At 45.7% G+C, this 22507-nt stretch overlaps 2 protein-coding genes across 2 annotated transcripts in view; one reads left to right on the forward strand and one right to left on the reverse strand.

Annotated features, from left to right (window-relative positions):
- IRAG2 (inositol 1,4,5-triphosphate receptor associated 2) overlaps positions 1–6101 on the forward strand; it is a 65291-nt gene extending 59190 nt beyond the window's left edge. The window contains exons 31-38 of the mRNA XM_065410005.1: positions 217–351; positions 2134–2281; positions 3313–3356; positions 4044–4121; positions 4206–4270; positions 4726–4827; positions 5007–5114; positions 5817–6101. Of these exons, the coding sequence (XP_065266077.1) occupies positions 217–351; positions 2134–2281; positions 3313–3356; positions 4044–4121; positions 4206–4270; positions 4726–4827; positions 5007–5114; positions 5817–6060 (924 nt within the window). The 3' untranslated portion in view covers positions 6061–6101. The remainder of the gene's footprint in view (positions 1–216; positions 352–2133; positions 2282–3312; positions 3357–4043; positions 4122–4205; positions 4271–4725; positions 4828–5006; positions 5115–5816) is intronic.
- Positions 6102–6566: 465 nt separating this feature from the next.
- Positions 6567–22507, reverse strand: part of DNAI7 (dynein axonemal intermediate chain 7) — a 52764-nt gene continuing 36823 nt past the window's right edge. The window contains exons 10-15 of the mRNA XM_065410120.1: positions 20913–21079; positions 19608–19758; positions 10233–10447; positions 9299–9466; positions 8922–9035; positions 6567–6842 (exon numbers count right to left, since the gene is read on the reverse strand). Coding sequence (XP_065266192.1) covers positions 6567–6842; positions 8922–9035; positions 9299–9466; positions 10233–10447; positions 19608–19758; positions 20913–21079 — 1091 coding nt within the window. The remainder of the gene's footprint in view (positions 6843–8921; positions 9036–9298; positions 9467–10232; positions 10448–19607; positions 19759–20912; positions 21080–22507) is intronic.

Here is a 22507-nt window from a genome sequence, read left to right on the forward strand (position 1 = left end):
GTTACACCAACTCATTATCTGGCCCTAATATACTTGATCATGCAAACAAGTACGCCCAAGCAGAATCCCATTTAGGTGTGATCGCTTCCTTTGCAGAGTAACATTCACTCCACAAGCCTCTAGAATGGCATCTCACTTATTTACTAATCATCAGGACTGTTACATTTCCCTCTTCTTTCCTCCCCACTTCTCCCCCTCTGCCCATGAACTTCTTAGTCTCTAGCACCTTTGTGTGATGAAGATAACCAAGCACAGGAGATCATTAAGAAGCTGCAGAAAAGCTTGCAGTTCCTTAGCCAGTATGCTGCCAGACTTGCTAGTAGAGCAGAGATGTTGGGAGCCATTAATCAGGTAATCTGATTCAATTACTACTTTATGTAAAGTAAGGAAGCTTTCTTTAGTCTAAAGCTCTCTTTAACAGATTCCACTCAGTATTTGTAATTGAACTTCTATTTTATACAGTACACAATTTACTGGAACAATATTATTAAAAAGCATTATGTTGGTTATCTGCACATTCATTTGTATCACTGTAACATCTAGGAGCCCTATTCATGGACAAGGATCCTATTGTGGTAGGTGCTGCACAAGTAAAACAAAAGCAGTCCCTATCCCCCAAAGCCTACACGTTAAGTATAAGACAAGATACAACAGCTGGATAGACAGATGGGAGTATGGTGAGATAATATCCATCAGATAGGCAATGGTCTCAGCACACCAGTGGCCTAACCATTGTCAAGTTTTTATAGGCATCGTGGAAAAGGGGAGGTTTTAAGGAAGACAAAAATGAGTTTTGCAGATGTTTACAAGAAGCATCTCCCAGGCATGAGGGGCAGTATGGGGGAAAGCATGAAGGTGCTTGAAAACTTAACAAGTGGGGGATGGAGATATTGTGGGTTCCCCCCAACCCCCCAAGACCTCTTCCAAAACTTCAGTCTCATCACTCAGGTTCCTTTTATTTGGCATACAGCAAAGCTATATGGAGTTGATCGGGCTAAAGCATCTGGGATGGGTATAGGGTGTACGCACATCCAAAGTTACACACAACTTCTCCTTGTATACATTTCTACCAACACTATAACACATGCTTTCCTAACTATACATTGCATCACATGCTTTGGGATTGGCTTGGTTACTCTGCAGGAACCAATCCCTGTACCTGTCCATACTGTGTGCATGCATGATCTGCTTTTTACCTGCTCTTCCATTCCAGGCTTATCTTGTCCATTGTAAATGGTATCAGGGTATTCCCCCTTATCTCAGCTAGTACAGATATCCCATCTCTAGTCTACTGATCCATTTAACTTCCCAATCATACCCACTAAAAATGAGGCAAGTCACTTATCATAGAAATGTAGGACTGGAAGGGCGCTCAACAGGTCATCTAGTCCAGTCCCCTGCACCAAGGCAGGACTAATTATTATCTAAATCAGTGGTTCTCAAACTTTTTTACTGGTGACCCCTTTCACATAGCAAGCCTCTGAGCATGACACCCCCCCGCTTATAAATTAAAAACACTTATATATATATATATATATATATAAATAAAAACACCATTATAAATGCTGGAGGCAAAGCGGGGTCTGGGGTGTAGGATGACAGCTCGCAACCCCCCTTGTAATAACCTTGTGACCCCCTGAGGGGTCCTGATCCCCAGTGTAAGAACCCCTGATCTAAATCATCCCTGACAGATGTCTAACCTGTTACTGTCATGTCAAGTTACTTGTGTCTTGGTCAACATGAGACTGGCAACATGGGCAATCAGAAGCAGAAGTCAACATCTCAATAGTGAATGAGAGATGATAGGTCATGAAGGGCCTCGAAACTTAAGACCGGCAGCTTGTGCTTGATAGAGAGAGGGGAGCCAGTGGGGGGATTCAGAGAGGCGATGTGGTCAAAGAAATCTGCTAGGAAAATGATCTTTGCAGCAACATTCTGAATGGATGAGTGAGGCAAGATTGAGAAAAGGAAGCTGCTGTGATCAAGATGTGAGATGAGACAAGAATGTTTGTTGTGTGGATGCATATGAAAGGCCGTAAGTTAGAATGATTATGTGGGTGGTTTTACTCCAAGCATAATTCAATGTCCTGAAGAGCTAACGTCTTTCACCCAGTATTGCATTTACTTTGCTAGGAGAGCCGTGTCAGTAAGGCAGTAGAAGTGATGATTCAACATGTGGAAAACTTGAAACGCATGTATACAAAAGAGCATGCAGAACTTGAGGAGTTGAAACAGGTCTTGCTACAAAATGAAAGATGCTTTCACTCCTTTGGGGATCAAGGTAATTGTTAAACCTAAGCATATTTTCATTTCTCTTCTAAGTAATTGTCATCAGTTGAGCCCTTTAGCTTGTATTTATAAAGCTGCTTGACCTCCTTTGATAGAGCATGTATAAAGCACCTCCTATCTCCTGTACAGTTATGATAACTGTAAATGCATAGCAGAAGAAAAGCTTATTGATAGTCCTCACTTAGATGATTATTGGAAACATTTAAGGGCAACTATAACTTCAGACTTGTAAGCAGACTTCCTGAATCTCTGAAAGCATCTCCCATTTCATCCCTGGAGTAGCAGGCCTCTTTGGAAGGTGCAACACAGGCTGGTGAACTCTTTTCTCTTGTATGCAGTAAATTACAAATTGGATGTTCATTTTAATGTGCATCTAGTCAATCTTCAGTGGCCTGAGTTCAGAAGTTCTAAGCTTTTGAGATGGGATGGGAGTTGAAGGTGTTCGGTGCTCTGAAAATCAGAACACATTTCTTTATATTTAAAAGATCCTAGTCTTACGGGCACAACACAAAATTCCTTGCAGAAGCTCTTTAGCCAAGAAGGAAGGAGTAAAAATTGGCACGGAGGAGTACTCCATCTTGTAAAAACAGATCTAACTTGGTAAAGGTAAAGTAGAACTTAACCAGACATTGTTAATGAGCCCAGCAGAAGTGACCCCTCCTGCATAGGGCATGCAGTAATGTGCAACGTTAACTAGCTTAGCTAGTTTGAGCTAATGGTTACAAGTCTCTAGCTGTTTCCAGTATGTATGTATGTATGTATTTATTGGCAATTTTTAAATTTCTTTTTAGAGAGACCAGTGGGTGAGATATCAACTCACCCACCTTGTAGCCATGTTTGGCCCAGGATATTAGAGACACAACAACACTGATTTGTTTTTGACACTTGCTGCTTGGGTTTTTTCCCCAGAGATGCTTAGCTGCTATACACTTAAATAGGACCTGCAGGTGGTCAGACCATCTGGCTCTATTCCACAATGGCAATCTTTAAAAATCTGCTTACAATACCATTTCCTCTTTACAGATGAATCTACAAATAAAAAGCTTCCAAGTTCTCTCAACTTCAAGGTACCAATACCACTGAAATTATAAAAAATAAATGGAATGCTGTGTGCTCTTCAGAGCTGCCATGTACATGTACTCCACTGGGGCTTGACATCCACATGAAATCTGTATCTGTTGGGCTCTTTAACTCCCTAAACTCACAAAGGCAAATCAACTTGATCAGACACGCTAACATTTCAATGGAAAAACATAACATTTCAATGTGCTCCTCTAAGTGGGTCCATAATCTCCCATGGTTTTGAGGCCTGTCTCTCTTGAGTTCAAAAACTATTGCTCTCATGGGGTCCTCAATAATGAAGGCTTCAAAATAGAGGTCTTTTACATACTGAGCCAAGAGATATCTAAAAGCAGTGTGGCAAGTTGGCAATAGGATCCGTATTTTGGGCTCCAGTAGGTTAACTTAAGACATCTTTAAATTTCAGAATTTGCAGTAGCAGATATACATGCATGTTGTTTCTAATCTAGAAAATAACCCGCATATTAATATGTAAAATTCCCCTTTTTAATTTTTTTTATTTTGTTGAAAGTATACTTAAAGTATTACCCAGTAATAACCCCAGATGTAACTTTTTAGTGTTTATATGAACTAAACATCAACTTTTATAAATCTACGCCTCGAATTAACATGCCTAAAACTAGTGGTTAATCTAACCAATGCATAATAGTTGTTAATAGCTCTTCTTTGTGTAGCCAACATCATCCCTACGAAGAGTCAGTATTGCAGCATTGCCCAGGAATATTGGAAATGCTGGTATTGGTTTGCCGCTGGTAAGTAAGGGTTGTCAAAGGGTGACTGTTTTCATTCTCAAATTAGTCAGGTCTACTACATTTGCATTTTACCTTCCTTTACAGGCCCAATTATATGGAACTGATGGAAATGAAAGAAGTGACAAATTCAACAGACGACCAAGCAGTTGGTAAGGCTACTTGAGTTTTTTGTTTTTAAATGGGCCTTAATTTTTTCAGCTTCACTATGGCTGTAGTAAACCATTCCACTGGAGTAGCTTACTAAGCATCTTTTGGAAGTAATGCTGTAAATGTCTATGCTATGTAAACCTTAAAGTTCAGCTTTTACAGCCACACCTAAGTGTTCACACCAAGTGGCCTGATCTGCAAATTTAAGAGGTTCAGACCTCCCATGGACTTCAACTGCAAGGACATGAGAAAATTTGAAAATCTGGCACCTTATAATTTGTGCTTAAATATGAAACCTGGGAGTCAAACTTGAAAAATATTGGCCAAAATCTTCGTAGCCTACTCCAACATAAATGAGCATGCTCATTTATCTCTATCTTGCACTGAAGTTATTTTCTTTACTGTGATCTGAAAGTTTTAGCTGAAGTACTTATTTTCAAGTATGTACATTTGGCAGGGGCCGACTGGGATCAAAACAAAATGAGAAGCGTCCTTCACTGCGACGATTCATTAGCACATATTCCTGGACAGAGTCTGAGGAAGAACAGTCTGAAACAAAGTAGGTCTAGATTACTTAATCTCCAAGGCTTTAAGGTGGGTTTGCTTCTTGCCCCTGACACCATGTTGCACGTCCAAGCTGCTATAAACTGGAATACTTACTCTATTTATAAAAATGTGCCTATTTATGTGTATTGATGAGTGCTTACCAGGAAAGTTAATTCTAACACTTACTTGCAGAACCAAACAGTCAGAACCACCAGTTGAAGAAATACAAGAAGACAAAGCAAGGAAGTTAAGTGTTACCGAAAGGGGGAAAAAGCCATCAAAATGGAGTCTAGGATCAGCGTAAGTTTCTCAATTGCAAACATGAATTTCTGTAAGGGGAAGTGGTGGTCAGGTGGAGGACACTGGAAGAGGAAGCAGAGTGGTAATCTTGACTTTTTATTGATGCTGCCTACTTTGAAAGGCAGACATTAAGCAATCTAATTAGCAGGTTAAAGCTCTACTTTTGGTACTAGTCAAGAACAGAACAACTTCTACTCTTACAAGCTCACAAATTCATCTTGAGATGTGATCCCTTGCAGTGTGGTGCTCTGCCTCAACACTGCCCTTGGAGATCAAAGCCTAAGGGCTTAACTAGTCCGGATAGCCCTGTCATTCTAAATTGACAGAGGAAGTCCTTGGACTATACATTACATTAAACCCTCTTGTTGCAGAAAAAATGGCTGATATTTGCAATGCCTACTAGGAGATTTAGCCACACAATTTCCATTAACATGAATGGAATGTGTGAAGAAATCCCATATTTTGGCTTGGAAAACGCAGAGTTTTTGTGCCTCTTCAGAGTTTTTTATATAAAACATCTTTAGCATCTACTGCTGACCAGAGCCTGCATTCTAAACCCAGAATATAACATGCCACTGTAGCTGGCTATTAGTACAGTGCCTTCATTACATACAATTTATATTCTGGATTAGTAGTCACACAATATGATATTTAAACCTTGAAGAAAAGCATGTCTGTCCTATGTTTATGGCTTCTCCACAGTTGCAACATAATGTCATCGTGGGCATCTCATCTGAAGACTTCCTTCTCCAAGGCTAACAAAACTCTCTGGATTTCTCTTACCATCATTGTACTCCTTGCTGCACTCACAAGCTTCCTCACAGGTCTGTCTCTCCAAAGACCTGCAGATGCTGCCCCGGTGGGAACTGGAAGTTCCTGGACATCACTACAACAACTGCTGTGGCCATATACTGAACTTCAACACAATGGACCACCACCAGTATAACACACAATCTGTATTTTAATTTGTAAACATTTTTTTTTCTGGACTTCCCGTGTGACTCAATTTGTGTTATATAAACTAGTGTAAACATAGCTCTCAAGTCTAGAATTACTTTAACTTTCTAATATGATTTGAGGTAGCATATTTAAAATCATTTATTTTGAAGCTTTTTAGACTATACTTAACTTTCAATGGTAAAACATTTTGAAGCACGATTTGGAAATACAACTTCCCCCTCTGACAATAGAAGACTATCTTCCCAAATGTCTGAATCCTGTTTAAGATTAGAACAACTTAAAAAAATAGCCATCTCTCCTTTTGAAGTTTGTAATAAATGGGTCTAAATGTGTAGTTACTAGAAAGTAAAGAATTTTATTCACAAAAACAACTTTTATGCATTTTTAGGCATTTAAAAAGCTGTTTTGATTTGCATGTGAAATGACCGACATCAAATGTAATTTTATTGACCGAGTTCTTGATGCTCAATAAAGTTAATTTAAAATACTGGCTTAAGAGTATGTTAGCACTCTAGTAGCAATGAGCAGCTGAGATATAGCATCAATAAATAGGCAACTGGCTTTCTTTACTTTTTCAATTGCTTCTTCACTGGCAAAATCTTTGATGAGATGGTAGAGAGTAGAATGAAATTCAGTATTTTCTGCTAGATCTTCTGAGAAGGCTTCACTAGTTTCACTGATTCTGAGCCTTTGTGCTCGCTGACCATTAAACATGTAAAGGGACCAGTCTTCATCTTTAACAGCATCTGTTTTAAGGTGTTCGCTCACCTACAGCAGAATGGAAGAATAAATGCTGTAACATACTACCACACTCTCTATATAGATATAAAGTTAATATAGGGAGGAAGGTTGATAATATAGGGAGGAAGGTCAGACCCAGGCTCCAGCTGAGACTCCTTGTGTAACTTTGGATCTAGCCCTAGGTGTCTTGATCAGAAGAGGTAAACTAGTGCCTGAGTCCAAAATTTAGATCCTCACAACCCACACTCAGTTTCTACTGATTAAAATCCCCATAGCGCCAAATGTCAGTGGGCATGTGCACCACTGCTTCAATCCTGCTGCTGAGTATGTGACTTAGTGAAATGTCTAGTCTGAGCTCTTGCATTTGTTTGTCGGGGGGCCCAATAGGCTAGATGGCCTCAGATGTGTCTCTATACAATGCTTACGGGATCCAGCCCTGCACAAAACAGCAGAACGTGGTGTTTTCTCCAATGCTGCATGGGTTACAGCACTTCCAGTAGGAGGTGGGAAACCTAGATTCAAGCCCCTTTCTCCCCTCTGCCCCCTCACTCCCAGAAAGAGGAGCATGGATGTGAAACCTGGGTCTTTTGCATCCTGGGTGAATGTGCTAATCACTGTTTTTTGGATGTCAGGGGCCACCACAATTCTTTGTCAGAGCTGGCTAACTAGGTTTAGGCACCTAATTCCGGAAGACAGGCTGTAAATTCTAAGTGGTGACTGAACAGTCCCTTCCACCCTGCCTGAGGCACATACCCCTGTCCTCAGCATTTTGTATTGGATAATTTTAGATGGTTCCCCACTCAGCTTGTTGGCTTTTGTGGGTCCTGTTCTAGGTACCCAGGGCTCCCCCAGGAAGGCCAACAGGAATCTTGCATATGTAACTATTTGTCCCTACACATCTAACAACTCTAAACACACTGAGTCAAGCAACTCAGATTCCAGGATTAGCATCTCATATGTGATAGTTACTATGAACATTGTAGCCTCCCTGTGATTGGACAGAAGATACCATAGCAATTCACTAATTCCTCTTGCGGATTCTTTGAAAGGTGGTGGTGGTTAAAGTTGTCCATTGTGAACTGAGCATTTATTTATCCTTCATCAAATGCAAGGAAAGGGTGCGAATATTGTACAGACTCGTTTAATTGATAATACTGTTAAAATTATTTGCCTTAGAGCTCCAAATTTACTAATGGCACTTAGTATCTAGCAAGTGGGAGTTACCAGCTGTTGCGTGGCAGTGCAAAACATCTTACAGAACAGAATTACTCAACCTTGACAAAAGGATACTGTGTATATTAGCCTGTAGAAGAGAGAGAGAGAGAGTGTGTGTGTGTGTGTGTGTGTGTGTGTGTGACTGCTAGTTTCCTGCCTCATATGGGGGTAGGGGCAAATGTATGAACTAGAATAGCAAGGGGTTTATTATCTTATCTGCAGCCAGAGGCTGCAACTGAATCTGCCCTACATACCTGCCAAAAGAGCTCCTCTCTCTCCTAGCAGGGAACAGAAAATAAGTGAGGCAGGATCTCCCTTCTCTATGCCTTGAAAGAAGGGGATGTTAAAGATCTGACACCTGAGGTCTGCCTGCAAGAGGAGAACACTGCGGGCTGCTCTGAGGGGAAGGCGAGCTCAGGTTACAGTTGGCCAACTAATAAAACCATCCGTATCTAATGGATAATAGAGGACTCTGACTCAGCCTACCTTTGAATGAAAATCCTTTTTGTACCCACCTATAGAGCTAGAGAAACTAGGTAGCCCTGGACTGTGCTAAACTTTCATAACCAAGCTAACAGTTAGTTATATATGCCAGGTGACCTGTAAAGCAGAGTAATGGAAGACCCAAAGAGATGCAATCTCAATAGCCAAATGACTGTTACTTAGCAAAGGCATGGGTGAGTACACCAGGGGCCAGCCCTTAGAGAATCAGTGTAGTACACTAAGTTTTGTAAAACTTCCGAAAGCAGTTAATTCTAAAGCTATTAAAACTGAAAAGCCAGAGCCCTGCTCTGAGAAAGGTCATGAGCTAGCTGTAGTTCAATGTTGCTTATCTAGTCTTATGTTACATTATTCTGGATTGTTTCTTTGGACTAAGTCTAAAAGAGCAACCTTAAAAACTACTTGATCTTGACCAGATGCCAGATTCCACTTGCTCCAACTGAAAGCAAAAGCAGATGCAACCAGCGCCATCTGTTGATAAGTTGTGACTTCTGCTAGTGGAGTCTGTAACATAAAGGGTACAAATCAGAAACCACGGATCCAACAAATCACCCCACTTTATGCTAGACTACCATACTGAAAAGCAAGCTGCGGTCAAAAGACAGTGGGCCAGATTCTGGTTCCTGCTCCTTTGGGTGGCTCTGCAAGCTGTCTTACCCAGGTACCCGTGGGTTCTGGATGGCGTAGATCCACCTTTGTGCCAAAAAAATGTTGTCTACAAGTAGAAAATTGGATTTAAAAAAAAAAATAGTTCATAGCTGTCTCACCTTCTTGTTCACGCAGACGTACTTGTAAGAATAGTCTGATGGGAAAATGTTCACACCAGCCTTTTTCAAAGCAATGATCAGGTCAATTGGAGATGTCCATTTTCCCGTCAAGTGGGAAAGTTGTTCACTCCCATCCACAATTACTGAAGACAGCATACACTGATTACCCTGTTGCACAATGCAATAAAAACAAGTTTTTTCTCCAGATCCTAAGTCCCATAGTGACTACTCTATAAATACCTCTGATGCATACACATTCACCTGCACCCCATATCCCCAGCACTACCAACCAATAGCAGCCAGGACCAAAACTTCAAGTGGGTGTGTGTGCAGACAGGGAAGGAGGCATGTTTGCTATTGCCTAGCACTTAATCTGCTCCGTTCACCCCTGCCTCTAGAATGTTCCCCGCCTCAAGAGTTTAAGCAGTGCGTCAGCACATTGCCACCATAGTGGATCTTAATTCAGCTGGCAGATACCTGTCAGATTTTGAGGGTAACTAGAAGGTAGATTTGTATGTGTAAGTCAGAGGAGGAGATTTTACACTGAGCAAGTAGCATTAAAATAGCAGATTAGTTGAAGAGCTGCCTTTTAAGATTCCTAAAATAAAGGGGGAAAGAGGGGTAATTTGTGGAGAGCTGTGCTTTGTATGATGGCCCTGAATTTAACATGGGATGGTGGGAGCTGCAGCTTTCAAAATACATTAATTAGAACTCTGTTAGCAGTATGCTGCCTGCTGGGCAAAAACCTAGGCTAAAGCACCAGTTCTATTCCCTACCCTGCACCTTCCCAATTCCATGAGGGGGGGTCAATACACAAATCTCCTCCTGCTTTCATCCTTATTAGGGCAGCCTGAACTCAAACATTAGCTCTGCTAATGGCCTAAATAACCATTGCATGTTATTGGAGTTGCATGTATCAAGACATTTACTGTACCTTAATTTGCATTAGAACTTCTGCAAAGGCTGTAACAACCATGAAAAGTAATTCATCTGTGCCATTAGGTCTCAGTTCCCATGACTGGTATGGCATATTGAGGTGAGCATCCTGAATCAGTGTGATTGTATAAAAAGCATCCATCTCAAAAGAGATTTGTTTCTCTTTCATTTTGTACTTTATGTCACTGATACCATCAGTTCTCCATTGTTTGCCTATATTGTATATTAAAAAAAAGAGAGGAAAAAATTGTTAGAGCTGCTGCTTTTGGTGGTGGTAGTACAATACATCACATTTACCTTGGGTCAAGTGGTATGCTGAGCTCTGGAGAATATTAGGCATATAATACAGACAATAGCTGTTAAGAGAAAGATAGTCTTACAATTGGTATCAAAATTTCTCCCTAGCCTAAAAATGATAACTTAAAATGAAAACATGGATGATGGTGCAGCTAACGGTCTGGGAGCTCATTTATAATAACTACTCTTGAACATTGAGTCAAATTCCACTTTATTACATTAATGTAAACCAGGAATAACTTTACTGAAGTCCAGTGGGGTTACTTTGGATTAACACTGGTGTGAGAACAGTATTTGGCCTTTTAAATATATATGATTTGAAAGTAGAATTTGGCTCAAGATAGATTTATATACTATAATCTACATTTTCTAGCTGTAATTTTTCTCATAACCATCAATGAGTACTGTTACACTGTTGAGACTAAAATAAATGGCACAGAGGAACTGCAGCACTATTAATGGTAAGTTAGTTCTATTCAAGCAGGCTATTGTGATTTGGTTGTTTGCACATTGAGGAAAAAAACGGTTAGTTACCTCTCATAACTGTTGTTCTTTGAGATGTGTTGCTCATGTCCATTCCACGTTAGGTGTGTGTGCTCGCCACATGCACGGACGCCGGAAGTTTTTCCCCAGTGGTATTCATAGGGCCGGCTCTGGCACCCTCTGGAGTGGCGTGGGTATACGCCGGTGTAAGAGGTGCCATTGCCCCTCCTTCAGTTCCGTCTTGCTGGAACTCCGACAGAGGGGCAGGAGGGTGGGTCATGGAATGGACGTGAGCAACACATCTCAAAGTACAACAGTTACGAAAGGTAAGTAAAGGACAGTTACCTGTTCCGTAACTGGCGTTCTTCGAGATGTGTTGCTCCTGTCTATTCCACAGTAGGTGTGCGTGCTCGCCACGTGCACCGGTGCCGGAAGTTTTTCCCTTAGCAGCATCCGTAGTGGGGGAGCACCGCTGCGACCCCTGGAGTGGCGCCGACATATCGCGCCATAAAGGGGGCTGCGTGCTCCCCCCACCCTCAGTTCCTTCTTGCCAGACAACTCCGACAGAGGGGAAGGAGGGTGGGATGTGGAATAGACAGGAGCAACACATCTCGAAGAACGCCAGTTACGGAACAGGTAACTGTCCTTTCTTCTTCAAGTGATTGTTCCTGTGTATTCCACAGTAGGTGATGTGACGGGTTGGATCACAGAAACCCCCTTGGGAGCTGCCACCTAATGTACCAAAACTACCTCTGCTCCTGTTTTCCCTGCCAGCTCAGGACTTCAGCACCCTGTCTTGCTGAGCCAGACACTCCCATCTGCTCCAACACAGACCCAGGGTCTGAATAACTTGCCCCAAAGCTGCAAGTTTACCTGAAAACAGCTCACAGAAGCGTGCTCGTCTTTAGCACTCAGATGCCCAACTCCCAATGGGGTCTAAACCTAAATGAATCCGTTTTACCCTGTATAAAGCTTATACAGGGTAAACTCATAAATTGTTCGCCCTCTATAACACTGATAGAGAGATATGCACAGTTGTTTGCTCCCCCAGGTATTAATACATACTCTGAGTTAATTAATAAGGAAAAAAGTGATTTTATTAAATACAGAGAATAGGATTTAAGTGGTTCCAAGTAGTAACAGACAGAACAAAGTCACCAAGCAAAATAAAATAAAATGTGCAAATCTATGTCTAATCAAACTAAATACAGATAAGTTCCTCACCAGTTCCAGAATGCTCCCTTTTACAGGCTAATCTCCTTTTAGCCTGGGTCCAGCAATCACTCACACCCCCTGTAGTTACTGTCCTTTGTTCCAGTTTCCTTCAAGTATACTGGGGGGTGGGGGGGGGTGGAGAGGCTCCTTCCTTAGCCAGCTGAAGACAAAATGGAGGGGTCTCCCATGGGTTTAAGTAGACTCTCTCTTGTGGGTGTAGACCCCCCCCCTCCTCCCTCCTCTGCAAAGTCCAACTCCAAGATGGAGTTCTGGAGTCACCTGGGCAAGTCACATGTCCCTGCATGACTCAGTCTTTACAGGCCGAAGCCATTGTCCACATGGTATCTTGTATGTCTCCAGGAAGACTTCTTATGTGGATTGGAGCATTCCAAGATGCATTGTTCCCCAAGTGCTTCCTGATCAGGTACTTAACCTTGCAATTCCTTCCTAAAGAAACTGACCAAATGCCTCACAAAGCTTACTTAGAAACCAAGCAAGTATACAGCCCATATTCTTAACCTCAAGTAGAAAATGATATATGTGTACAAATAGGATGAATAGATATAGTAGACCATAACCTTTATGGAGATATGTTACATGGCACAGGCAGCACAAAACATATTCCGGTTATGTCATACATACATTTATAAGCACCTCCCCCCCATAAAGCCTTATGGGGTACACTATCACAGGTGACTCCAAGCTATACCTGACGGAGGTGGGTAGAAGTTCTAAATGATAACGGTTAAGGGTTACCCGGGCGGAGCACCGCCCTACCAAACCCGGCGTCGTCCCGTGCTTGGAAGATGATCGCATAGCGCGATGCAAAAGTATGGACAGAGGACCATGTAGCAGCCCTGCAGATGTCCTGAATAGGGACATGAGCCACATAGGCCGCTGACGAGGCCTGGGCTCTCGTCGAATGCGCCTTAACAATAGGAGGCAGGGAAACCCCTGCCAGGTCGTAACAGGTGCGAATGCACGAGATGATCCAGCGGGCGATCCGCTGGGTGGAAACCGATTGCCCACTCACGCGCTCGGCCGTAGCAATGAAAAGCTGAAGGGATTTTCGGAATGGCCTTGTTCAATCTAAGTAAAAGGCCAGCACTCTACGCACATCTAGCATGTGTAGGCGTTGTTCCTCATTGGAGGAATGGGGCTTAGGACACAGGACTGGCAGGAAAATGTCCTGGTCCATATGAAATGCTGAGACCACCTTCGGTAGGAAGGCCGGGTGCGGGGCGAAGCTGGACCTTCCCCTTATGGAAGACAGTGTACGGGGAATCCGAGGTCAGCGCCCTAAGCTCCGAAACCCTGCGGGCTGAGGTGATAGCCACCAAAAACGCCACTGTCTCAGATAAGCGGGACCAGGAGCAAGTGGCCAAGGGCTCAAAGGGAGGTCCCGTGAGGCGTGACAGCACCAGGTTCAGGTCCCAAGGAGGAACCGGGGGTCTAGCATAAGGGAACGCTCTGTCTAAACCCTTTAAAAATCTGGAAGTCATGTGGTGGCAGAACACTGACTGTCCCGCCACCGGAGGGTGGAAGGCCGAAATGGCCGCCAGGTGCACCCTGATCGAGGAGGGAGCCAGCCCTTGGGTCCTAAGGGACAGGAGGTAGTCCAGGACCAGCTGGAGCAGAGCGGACGCGCGGGAGGAACCTCTCTCCCTCACCCATGAGGAGAACCGATACCACTTAGCCAGGTAGGCCCTCCGTGTGGACGGCTTCCTGCTTTCAAGCAGGACCCGTCTAACAGCCTCGGTACACCTCCCCTCCTCCGCATCTAGCCACAGAGCAGCCATGCTGTCAGGTGGAGCAGGGCCAGGTTGGGATGGAGGAGACGACCTCCCTCCTGGGAGAGGAGGTCCGGGCGGAGCGGCAGCCTGCAAGGGGGGGCCGCCAAGAGCTGCAGTAAGGTCCCGTACCAATGTTGACGGGCCCAATCCGGGGCTATCAGGATAATTCTCGCCCCGTCTGACTTCACCTTCTGTAGGACCCTGCCTAAGAGGGGGAAGGGCGGGAAGGCATACATCAGGGGCCCCAATCAATTGAGCAGGAACGCGTCTGTCATGGCCCCATCACCTTCTATCACCCTGGAGCAGAACCTGGGACACAAGCGGTTCTGGGCGGTGGCGAATAGGTCTACCTGGGGAGTACCCCATTGAAGGAAGAGCCATTCTGCCACCTCCCTGTGCAGGGACCACTCGTGTTGTTGTGAGAACACCCTGCTCAGGCGATCCGCGAGCGTGTTGCTCTCGCCGGGTAGGTGGAACGCTCGGAGGAGGATATTGTGGGCTATACGGAACTCCCACAGGAGCTGGGCTTCCTGGCATAAGGCCTTGGAGCGCATGCCCCCGTGCCTGTTGATGTAATACATTGCGGTGGTATTGTCCGTGAGGACTCTGACCACCTTCCCTTATAAGCGCTGGCGAAAGGCCAAGCATGCCAGGCGCACTGCCCTGAGTTCCCTGACATTTATGTGCAGGGACAGTTCCTCGGGTGACCACATACCCTGGGTCCTGAAGTCCCCCACGTGGGCTCCCCAGCCCAGGTCTGAGGCATCCGACACTAGATCTAGCGACGGAGAGGGCTCTCAGAAGGGGATACCCCGGAGCATGTTGCTCGGGAGGGCCCACCATTGGAGGTCTGCAACCACCGTTGGCGGCACCGTGACAACCTTGTCCAGGCTGTCCCTGGCCTGGGAGTAGCGGGAGGCCAACCAGAGAGTTGGAGGGGCCTCATCCGGAGCCTGGCATGTCGCACCACTGAGGTGCATGCTGCCATGTGGCCGAGGATTTGAAGGCACATCCGAGCCGTGGTTACCGGGAAGGCCGTGACCGAGTCGATGAGGCCTTTGAGCGCCTCGAACCTGTCCGCTGGAAGGGAAGCCGTGGCCACCTGGGAATCCAGCAGCGCTCCTATGAATTCTATGCGCTGGACCGGAACTAACGTGGATTTCTCCTCATTTACCACTAGGCCTAGATTTGAGCAGGTGCGTAGCAGGAGGGTTATTTGCTGCTGCACCTGGGACCGGGACTCGCCCTTGAGCAGCCAATCATCCAGGTAGGGAAAGATCTGCAACCCTCTCCTCCTGAGGTGGGCCGCTACCACCGCCATACACTTCGTGAAGACCCTGGGGGCCGTCGAGAGGCCAAAGGGGAGGACCGTAAACTGGTAGTGGTCCTGGCCCACCAGGAAATGGAGGAAGCGCCTGTGACCCTCGAAAATATGGATGTGGAAGTACGCATTCTGGAGGTCCAGCGCTGCAAACCAATGCCCCGGGTCTAGGGAGGGAATAATAGAGGCTAGGGACACCATGCAGAATTTGCACCGAACCAAGAACTGGTTGAGCTTCCGCAGATCGAGGATGGGCCGAAGCCTGCCCTTCGCCTTCGGGATGAGGAAATACCTGGAGTAAAACCCCTTGCCCCGGAATTCCCAAGGTACCCTCTCCACGGCTCCCAGGGAGAGCAGGCACTGTACCTCCTGATCTAGGAGGAGCACATGTTCCGGGTCCTCCGCCAACCCCCTGGCCGGAGGGCAACTGGGAGGGGGCGAAACAAACTGCAACCTGTACCCCAGGGATATAGTGTTGAGGACCCAGCGGTCCGTGGTAATATGGAACCATTGCAGACTGAAGGCAGGTAAACGATTGGCAAACCTGAACTTTATTAACTGGGGGGGGGGGTTTAACCTGGCAACAGGCCCCGTAACCCCCCGCAAGCAGTCAAAAACGCCGCTTCCCTGGCCTCCTGGCCTTAGAGGGCCCCGGACGAGGGGCCGAAGGGGATTGGCGTTGTGACCGGCGCCTCTGCTCCCATTGCTTCTTAGGTGGGGGCTCATATCTGCCCCGAGCCTGTGGAGCAGAGGTGTGAGGCCTGGGCTTGTCCTTGGCCAGCGGGACGTACAGGCCCAGCGTCTGCAGGGTGGTACGGGAGTCTTTCATCCCGTGCAGATGCGTGTCTGTTTGATCTGCAAACAGGGGCCGACCATCGAATGGCAGGTCCTGCATGATCGACTGGGACTCAGCCGATAGTCCAGAGAGCGAAAGCCAGGACGCCCTTCTCATGGAGATCGCTGCGGCCATCGAACGAGCGGCCGTGTCTGCCGCATCGGAGGCCACCTGGAGCGCTGCTTTAGCCACCGCCGCACCTTCCTCAACTAGAGCCCGGAACTCCTTCCTGTCCTGCTCATGAAGAGAAGGCTCAAATTTGGGCAGGGATCCCCAAAGGTTAAAGTCATATCTGCTCAAGAGTGCCTGATGGTTGGCCACTCTGAGCTGAAAGCTCGCAGATGAATAAACCTTTCTTCCAAAGGAATCCAGCCTGCGAGCGTCTTTGTCCTTGGGGGTGGGAGCGGGTTGGCCGTGTCTCTCCCGGTGGTTCACAGACTCCACCACTAGAGAGTTCGGAGTTGGGTGGGAGTAGAGGTACTCGTGCCCCTTTGTGAGCACAAAGTACTTCCGTTCGGCCTTTTGGAGATAGGACCCAGGGATGCCGGGGTTTGCCAGAGGCCAGTAGTGATATTAGCCATCCCCTGATGGAGCGGGAGGGCCACATGTCCCGGCGTTGAGGAGGTAAGGACATTGAACAACGTGTCCGATGGTTCCTGCATCTCCTCGGCCTGGAGCTGGAGGTTCGATGCCACCCTCCTGAGTAGCTCCTGGTGGGCCTTCAAATCCTCCTGAGAGACCGGAGGAAGTGGAGCCACGGAGTCATCCGGTGCCGAGGAGGTCGGTGCCGCGGTGTCGTCTGGTCCCGAACATGACGTCTCCGGTCCCTGGAGGAGGACAGGTAGGAGTCGGGAGTGCTGTCCCCGTAATCCCTCCGGCGCCCAAGACTACGACGCCTCGGTGCCTGGGACTCCCGTGATGAGCTCCGGGCGTAGCGCCTTCCACGGCGGGTGCCGGAGCGTGAACGGTGGTGCCGCCGCCGCTGAGACCTGTCCCTGCGGGCAAGGCTCGAAGAGAAGCGGCGCCGCCTCTTAGTGCCTCCCCTACGGTCTCCCGGAGTGGAGGAGGAAAGCTCGCTCGCAGACGACCCTGCTCACGGCGTGGAGGCGCACCGTGGTCCGCGGCTCAGCCCTTCAACTCGGGACGGTGCCTCGACCTCGGAGACGTCCGGAGAAGGTTGATGGGCACTGAGCGAAGGCTTCCCACGGGATCGGGGGCCTGCCTGGAGCGGCGCTCCCGGTACCGGAAGCGTCATGATGTCGCACGCGGCCTGAGCTGCCTCCGGGTGTCGAAGGCATTCTCACCTCTGGCGAGGTGCGCGTGGACGGCACCGGACTATTCCGCTCCACCCGAGTCGGAGGTCTCAGTCCCGATGGGGATCGTGGGCTGCCCGGCGCGGGTCTAGCCTCACCCCATTCTTTCTCCCGGCGCCGCTGAGTCTTCCCTTGCTTCTTAGAAGGGGAACGGTGCTGGCTCGTCGATGGGGCCTCGCTGCGCACCGACAACGCGGTACCGGCCGCGGAATCAGGATGGCGCGCTGGGGGCGCTGCGCTGCGCGACGACGACGCGGTGCCCGGCACGGGGTCGGCTCAATGCGCTGGTGCCGGGGCCAACGCCGACTCCATTAGGAGAGCTCGGAGTCGGATCTCACGCTCCTTCTTTGTTCGCGGCTTGAAGGAGCGGCAAATTTTACACTTCTCACTAATGTGAGCCTCGCCCAGACAGCGAAGACACTGAGTGTGTGGATTGCTTCTGGGCACAGAATTGCAACAAGAGTCGCACGACTTGAAACCTGGGCCACGGGGCATGCCCCGAGCCCGGCACTAACTGAGAAAAGATCAACAAGTAACTTCAGTGAAAGCTGGATACCACTAAGGCTAGAAATGCTGCAGCAAAGCTGGAGCACAAAGTTCCGACTACCTTCAAGGAACCGAGGGTGGGGGGAGCACGCAGCCCCCTTTATGGCGCGATATGTCAGCGCCACTCCAGGGGCCGCAGCAGTGCTCCCCCACTATGGATGCTGCTAAGGGAAAAACTTCCGGCACCGGTGCACGTGGCGAGCACGCACACCTACTGTGGAATAGACAGGAGCAATCACTCGAAGAAGAACCTGTTTTTTTTTTTTCTTCGAGTGATTGCTCATGTCCATTCCATGTTAGGTGACTCACAAACAGTGCCTCTGGAGGTGGGTCAGGAGCTCATGGATGCATTGATTACAACACCGCTCTACCGGAGCCAGCGTCGTCTCAGGCCTGCTGGGTGATCGTATAATGGGTCGTGAAGGTATGGACAGATGACTATGTTGCGGCCCTGCAGATGTCCTGGATCAGAACATGAGCCAGGAAGCTGCTGACGATGCCTGTGCTCTTGTTGAATGAGCTGTTACTATCGTCGGCAGAGTAGAGAAGAACCACTGGTACAATTGCTTGCCAAAGCAAGAGGATGTTCCAGCACCATCACTGGCGGTAAGAAGGAACTGAAGGTGGGGGGAGGGCTGCCGGCGCCTCTTATAGCGCGTCACTCCAGAGGGTGCCAGAGCCAGCCCTACAGCTACCACTGCGGGGAAAACTTCTAGCACCGGTGCATGTGGCGAGCACACACACCTAACATGGAATGGACATGAGCAAGCACTGGAAGAACAACATATTTACTACAACTGACCAAAAAACTTTGGACAAAACATTTTTTCACGGGGATTTACCAATTTATTGAAATCAAAACGTTCTGCAGACGCCGTTCAATTTTGATTAAGTTATCTCCAGAAACAAGGCAAATTCTGAAACCAGGACTTCCACAGTCTGGCACCCAGGGACGCCAGGATTTGCAGTGCCAGGACAGCATTCCAGGCAGACTGTCTCAGAGCTAGGATTCAATCCCCTTTCACAGAGAATTTTGGGCTTTTGTTCCTAATCAGAATGAAATTAAATACTGAAATATTGAAATCTTTCACAAAATGAAATACCTTTCTCTGTCTTGCTCTAATATTTACACTATATGGGAGCTAAAACATGTAAACCCAAACAGTAAAGCAGAGATAATAGCCTATCATCGTTTTAGAAAGATTTTTTTAATGGAGCCAATTGCCAAGAGATATCATTGAATGAGGACTGAAACACTATACAACATTTTCCTTACTTCTAAATAATTTACAGAATAAAGACTGTTTGAATAAGGGAGCAACAAAATCTTGAGTCTATTAGAAATTCTGCACCAATTGAATGTTAAGCTTTCAAAAATCACAGGATAATGAACAGCGAAGGGCCCATACCAAACTCTGGATCTGAACTGGGACTTGCCAAAGTCTGAGTTCCAAATACTCCATGAACTTTGGAAAAATTAAAATCCAGATCTGAATTCTGGGACTTGAACTTAAGAAAGGTTTTTGGATTTAGCATGTGTGTGTAACAGCTGGCTGAAGACTTACTGTACCTGCAGAATCCCATCTGGCAACCATAGGTTCCTCAAAAAATATCACACTGTCAAGAAGTCTAAGAGTCACCCCTATACGTGGATATGTGGCATCTTCAGTTTCTTCTGATTCTGGAGGATACGGATATGTCTCCAATCCTACATCGAGTAACTTTGATGGGGAGGTGAAGAAAAGAGAAAATGTCAAATCAACAGCAATAGACTACTAAATTTTGTAATCCACTTTGGTCCTCTGTAGAGTTCAAAAAATACAATGTAAAGAGCTAAAAACATTATATATCATTTGATAATTCTACACATCTATGTAACTTTGCAAATTACACTTTGCTTCTTCTGCATCTTCCATCTGAGGATCTCAAAGGGCTTTCTACAAACACTGTACAGCCACAGAGAGGGGCGACAGCTATTACTCCAGTCCATATGTATGACATCCAAGTACTGCCTGCACTGGGGGCTGTACTGCAGCTCTACATGAAGGTGCTGGGTTAGGGATGGGGAGTTATATGTCTCAGTCCCCCAATGAACATATTTACTTGAGCTAAATGCAGTTTATGTAAATTATGCCTATTAATGAGATCAGCAGCACAAAAATCCTGTGATGCAGGTAAATGTGATCTCAAATTTTACAATTGGGGAAACTGAGGCATACTGCCCAAGGACCATAAAGTCTTCAGCAGAGCCTGGAATTAAACTCAAAGCTCTGTTATCACAATCATAGGCTTTAACACATCCTTCTGTTTATAAAATGAAGCAAGGACTTCCTTTTCCTTTAACCAACATCTTTAGGAGCATTTTCAAATGCAGTGATTTCAGGTGTCTGTGCAACCTCCATTTAACAGAACTGACTGTGTGACTACCTGTCTGAATGCATACACATCCATTATATGGATGCCACAGTTATATAAGAAAGTTTGCAGGTGCAACTGAGGAGCATGATTTGAAAACTCAGCTTTTAATCTCGGTGCACAGAAACTCAAAGGATAGAATAGGGTGACCAGATGTCCTGATTTTATCGGGACTGTCCCGATATTTGCTTATTTGTCCCGCGTCCCGACCTACCTTTGGTTGGGACGCAAATTTTTTTTTTTGCTCCGCCGCCGGCTTTTTTTTTTTTTCCCCTCCACACACCCTCCCCCGCGTCCCGATATTTCACCTGTGTGATCTGGTCACCCTAGGATAGAACTGTTTGTTTATACTGTGTGAACTCTATATTGACAAATCTCCAGAACTGTGGCAACTCTTTCCAGGGTAATCAGAACTAAAAGAGATTCATTGGGTGCAATTTTGCTTCAGATCTTGACCTACTTCCACCATGGTCCAGCCTTTGATTTGTTTGGCTTGAGGTGGGAGCTTCAGTGCATCAATAAGGTACACTCCACCCACTGGTGTGAACTGGTGCAAATCAACTTCATTTTCGCCAATTATCTCTTCTTCTTTTTCATCAGTGGCCACCTGCAGTGGTGCAACCTGAACTAAATAACAACCAAATATCATGTATTAATTCAATGTCTGAATAAAGTACCAAGATTTCAAATCCCAAATGCTTTTTGCACATACAGCATCTAAATATGTACTTAAATGGCTTTCTACGCTGCAATATCTCAGCGCCACCTTCTGGTGGTCTATGGATTTTTTAAAGGATTCACTGGAATGGATAAAACTAGACAGACAACAAAAATGAATAGAAGGCTTATTCGGGGCTGGACTTAGGTTTTGTGGGGCCTTAAATTAAGAACTGTAGGGCTCCCAATTATAATTAGGCATATGACTGATGTGCTAGCTATGGGCACTTGGAGTTCCTTTGTAACCAAGGCATTCTGTAGCTGCATAGACTATGACCACCAGTGGATTTACTAATCCATACCTAATGATTACACCATCTTCTTAGGTTTTTAGTACTGAGATTTTAAAGAGAAGGGTGCATTTCTCCTACTACTAGGCCCTGATTCTGTAAGTGACTTCACAGGTCTGCTCAAGCAGATTCACCTACAGAATCAGGGTCTTAGGTATAATCTGTGCAACCTCAATAAACGCAATGGAGTTTCACAACAGTAAATGACAGTAGAATCTGGTCTGGAGTCAGTGAGGTTGCACTGGTTATAACTAACAGGGAGAACTTGGCCCCCATGTTATATAAAATCCTACAGGGGTTATGGAAAGTGCATGCTATAGAGGTTATGGAAAGTGCATGTAAGGCAAACATGGGGCCACAAACTGAAGTTAGAAAAGGAAGATGCTTAACACAGTAGGGGATGGAGGGTGATCAATTTGTGGAACAAAATTCTTTAGAGAATCCGAAATGGCAGAGTAGAGGAAATTCCTTACCAAAATTCTTAAGAGACTTTCCAATGGTGAATGTTTTTTAAAAGTTCTAAGCACTTAAAGAAAATAATATAGGATTTTCACCCTCTAACAATATCATGTAGGTGGCTGGATGTTCACTAGCAATGTTCAAAAATGCATGAAAAATATGTTATTAGGTATCATAATATAAGGAAAACAATTTATTATGAGGATCCACTTAAACTCTGTTCAATAACACAAGATAAAGTAACTGTACTATAAAACTTACTAAATAAAAGACTATATATTTTTTTTAATGAGATAATCTCAACAAACTAAAAATATCAAGTGTGATGTGTTTCCAGGTCTTTTTTAGAGTGGGATGGGAAAGGGTTGCTAGTTTCATATGAATATTATATATGCTCACATATTGTATGTAGTTTTTATAGTATACTGTGCGCATACTACAATTTAAGCTCTCTGTATATTTAATAGTATAGTATACTAATCTATGTAGTAAATCCACTGTACTATTTACTACAACTTTGGCTTTCCTTTTTTTTTAATAAAAAAAATCCCAAACTTCTTCTAAACAAAGCTAAATACTTGTTCTCCCA

Source organism: Emys orbicularis, chromosome 1 (assembly GCF_028017835.1).
Source record: "Emys orbicularis isolate rEmyOrb1 chromosome 1, rEmyOrb1.hap1, whole genome shotgun sequence".
Taxonomy (NCBI): domain Eukaryota; kingdom Metazoa; phylum Chordata; order Testudines; family Emydidae; genus Emys; species Emys orbicularis.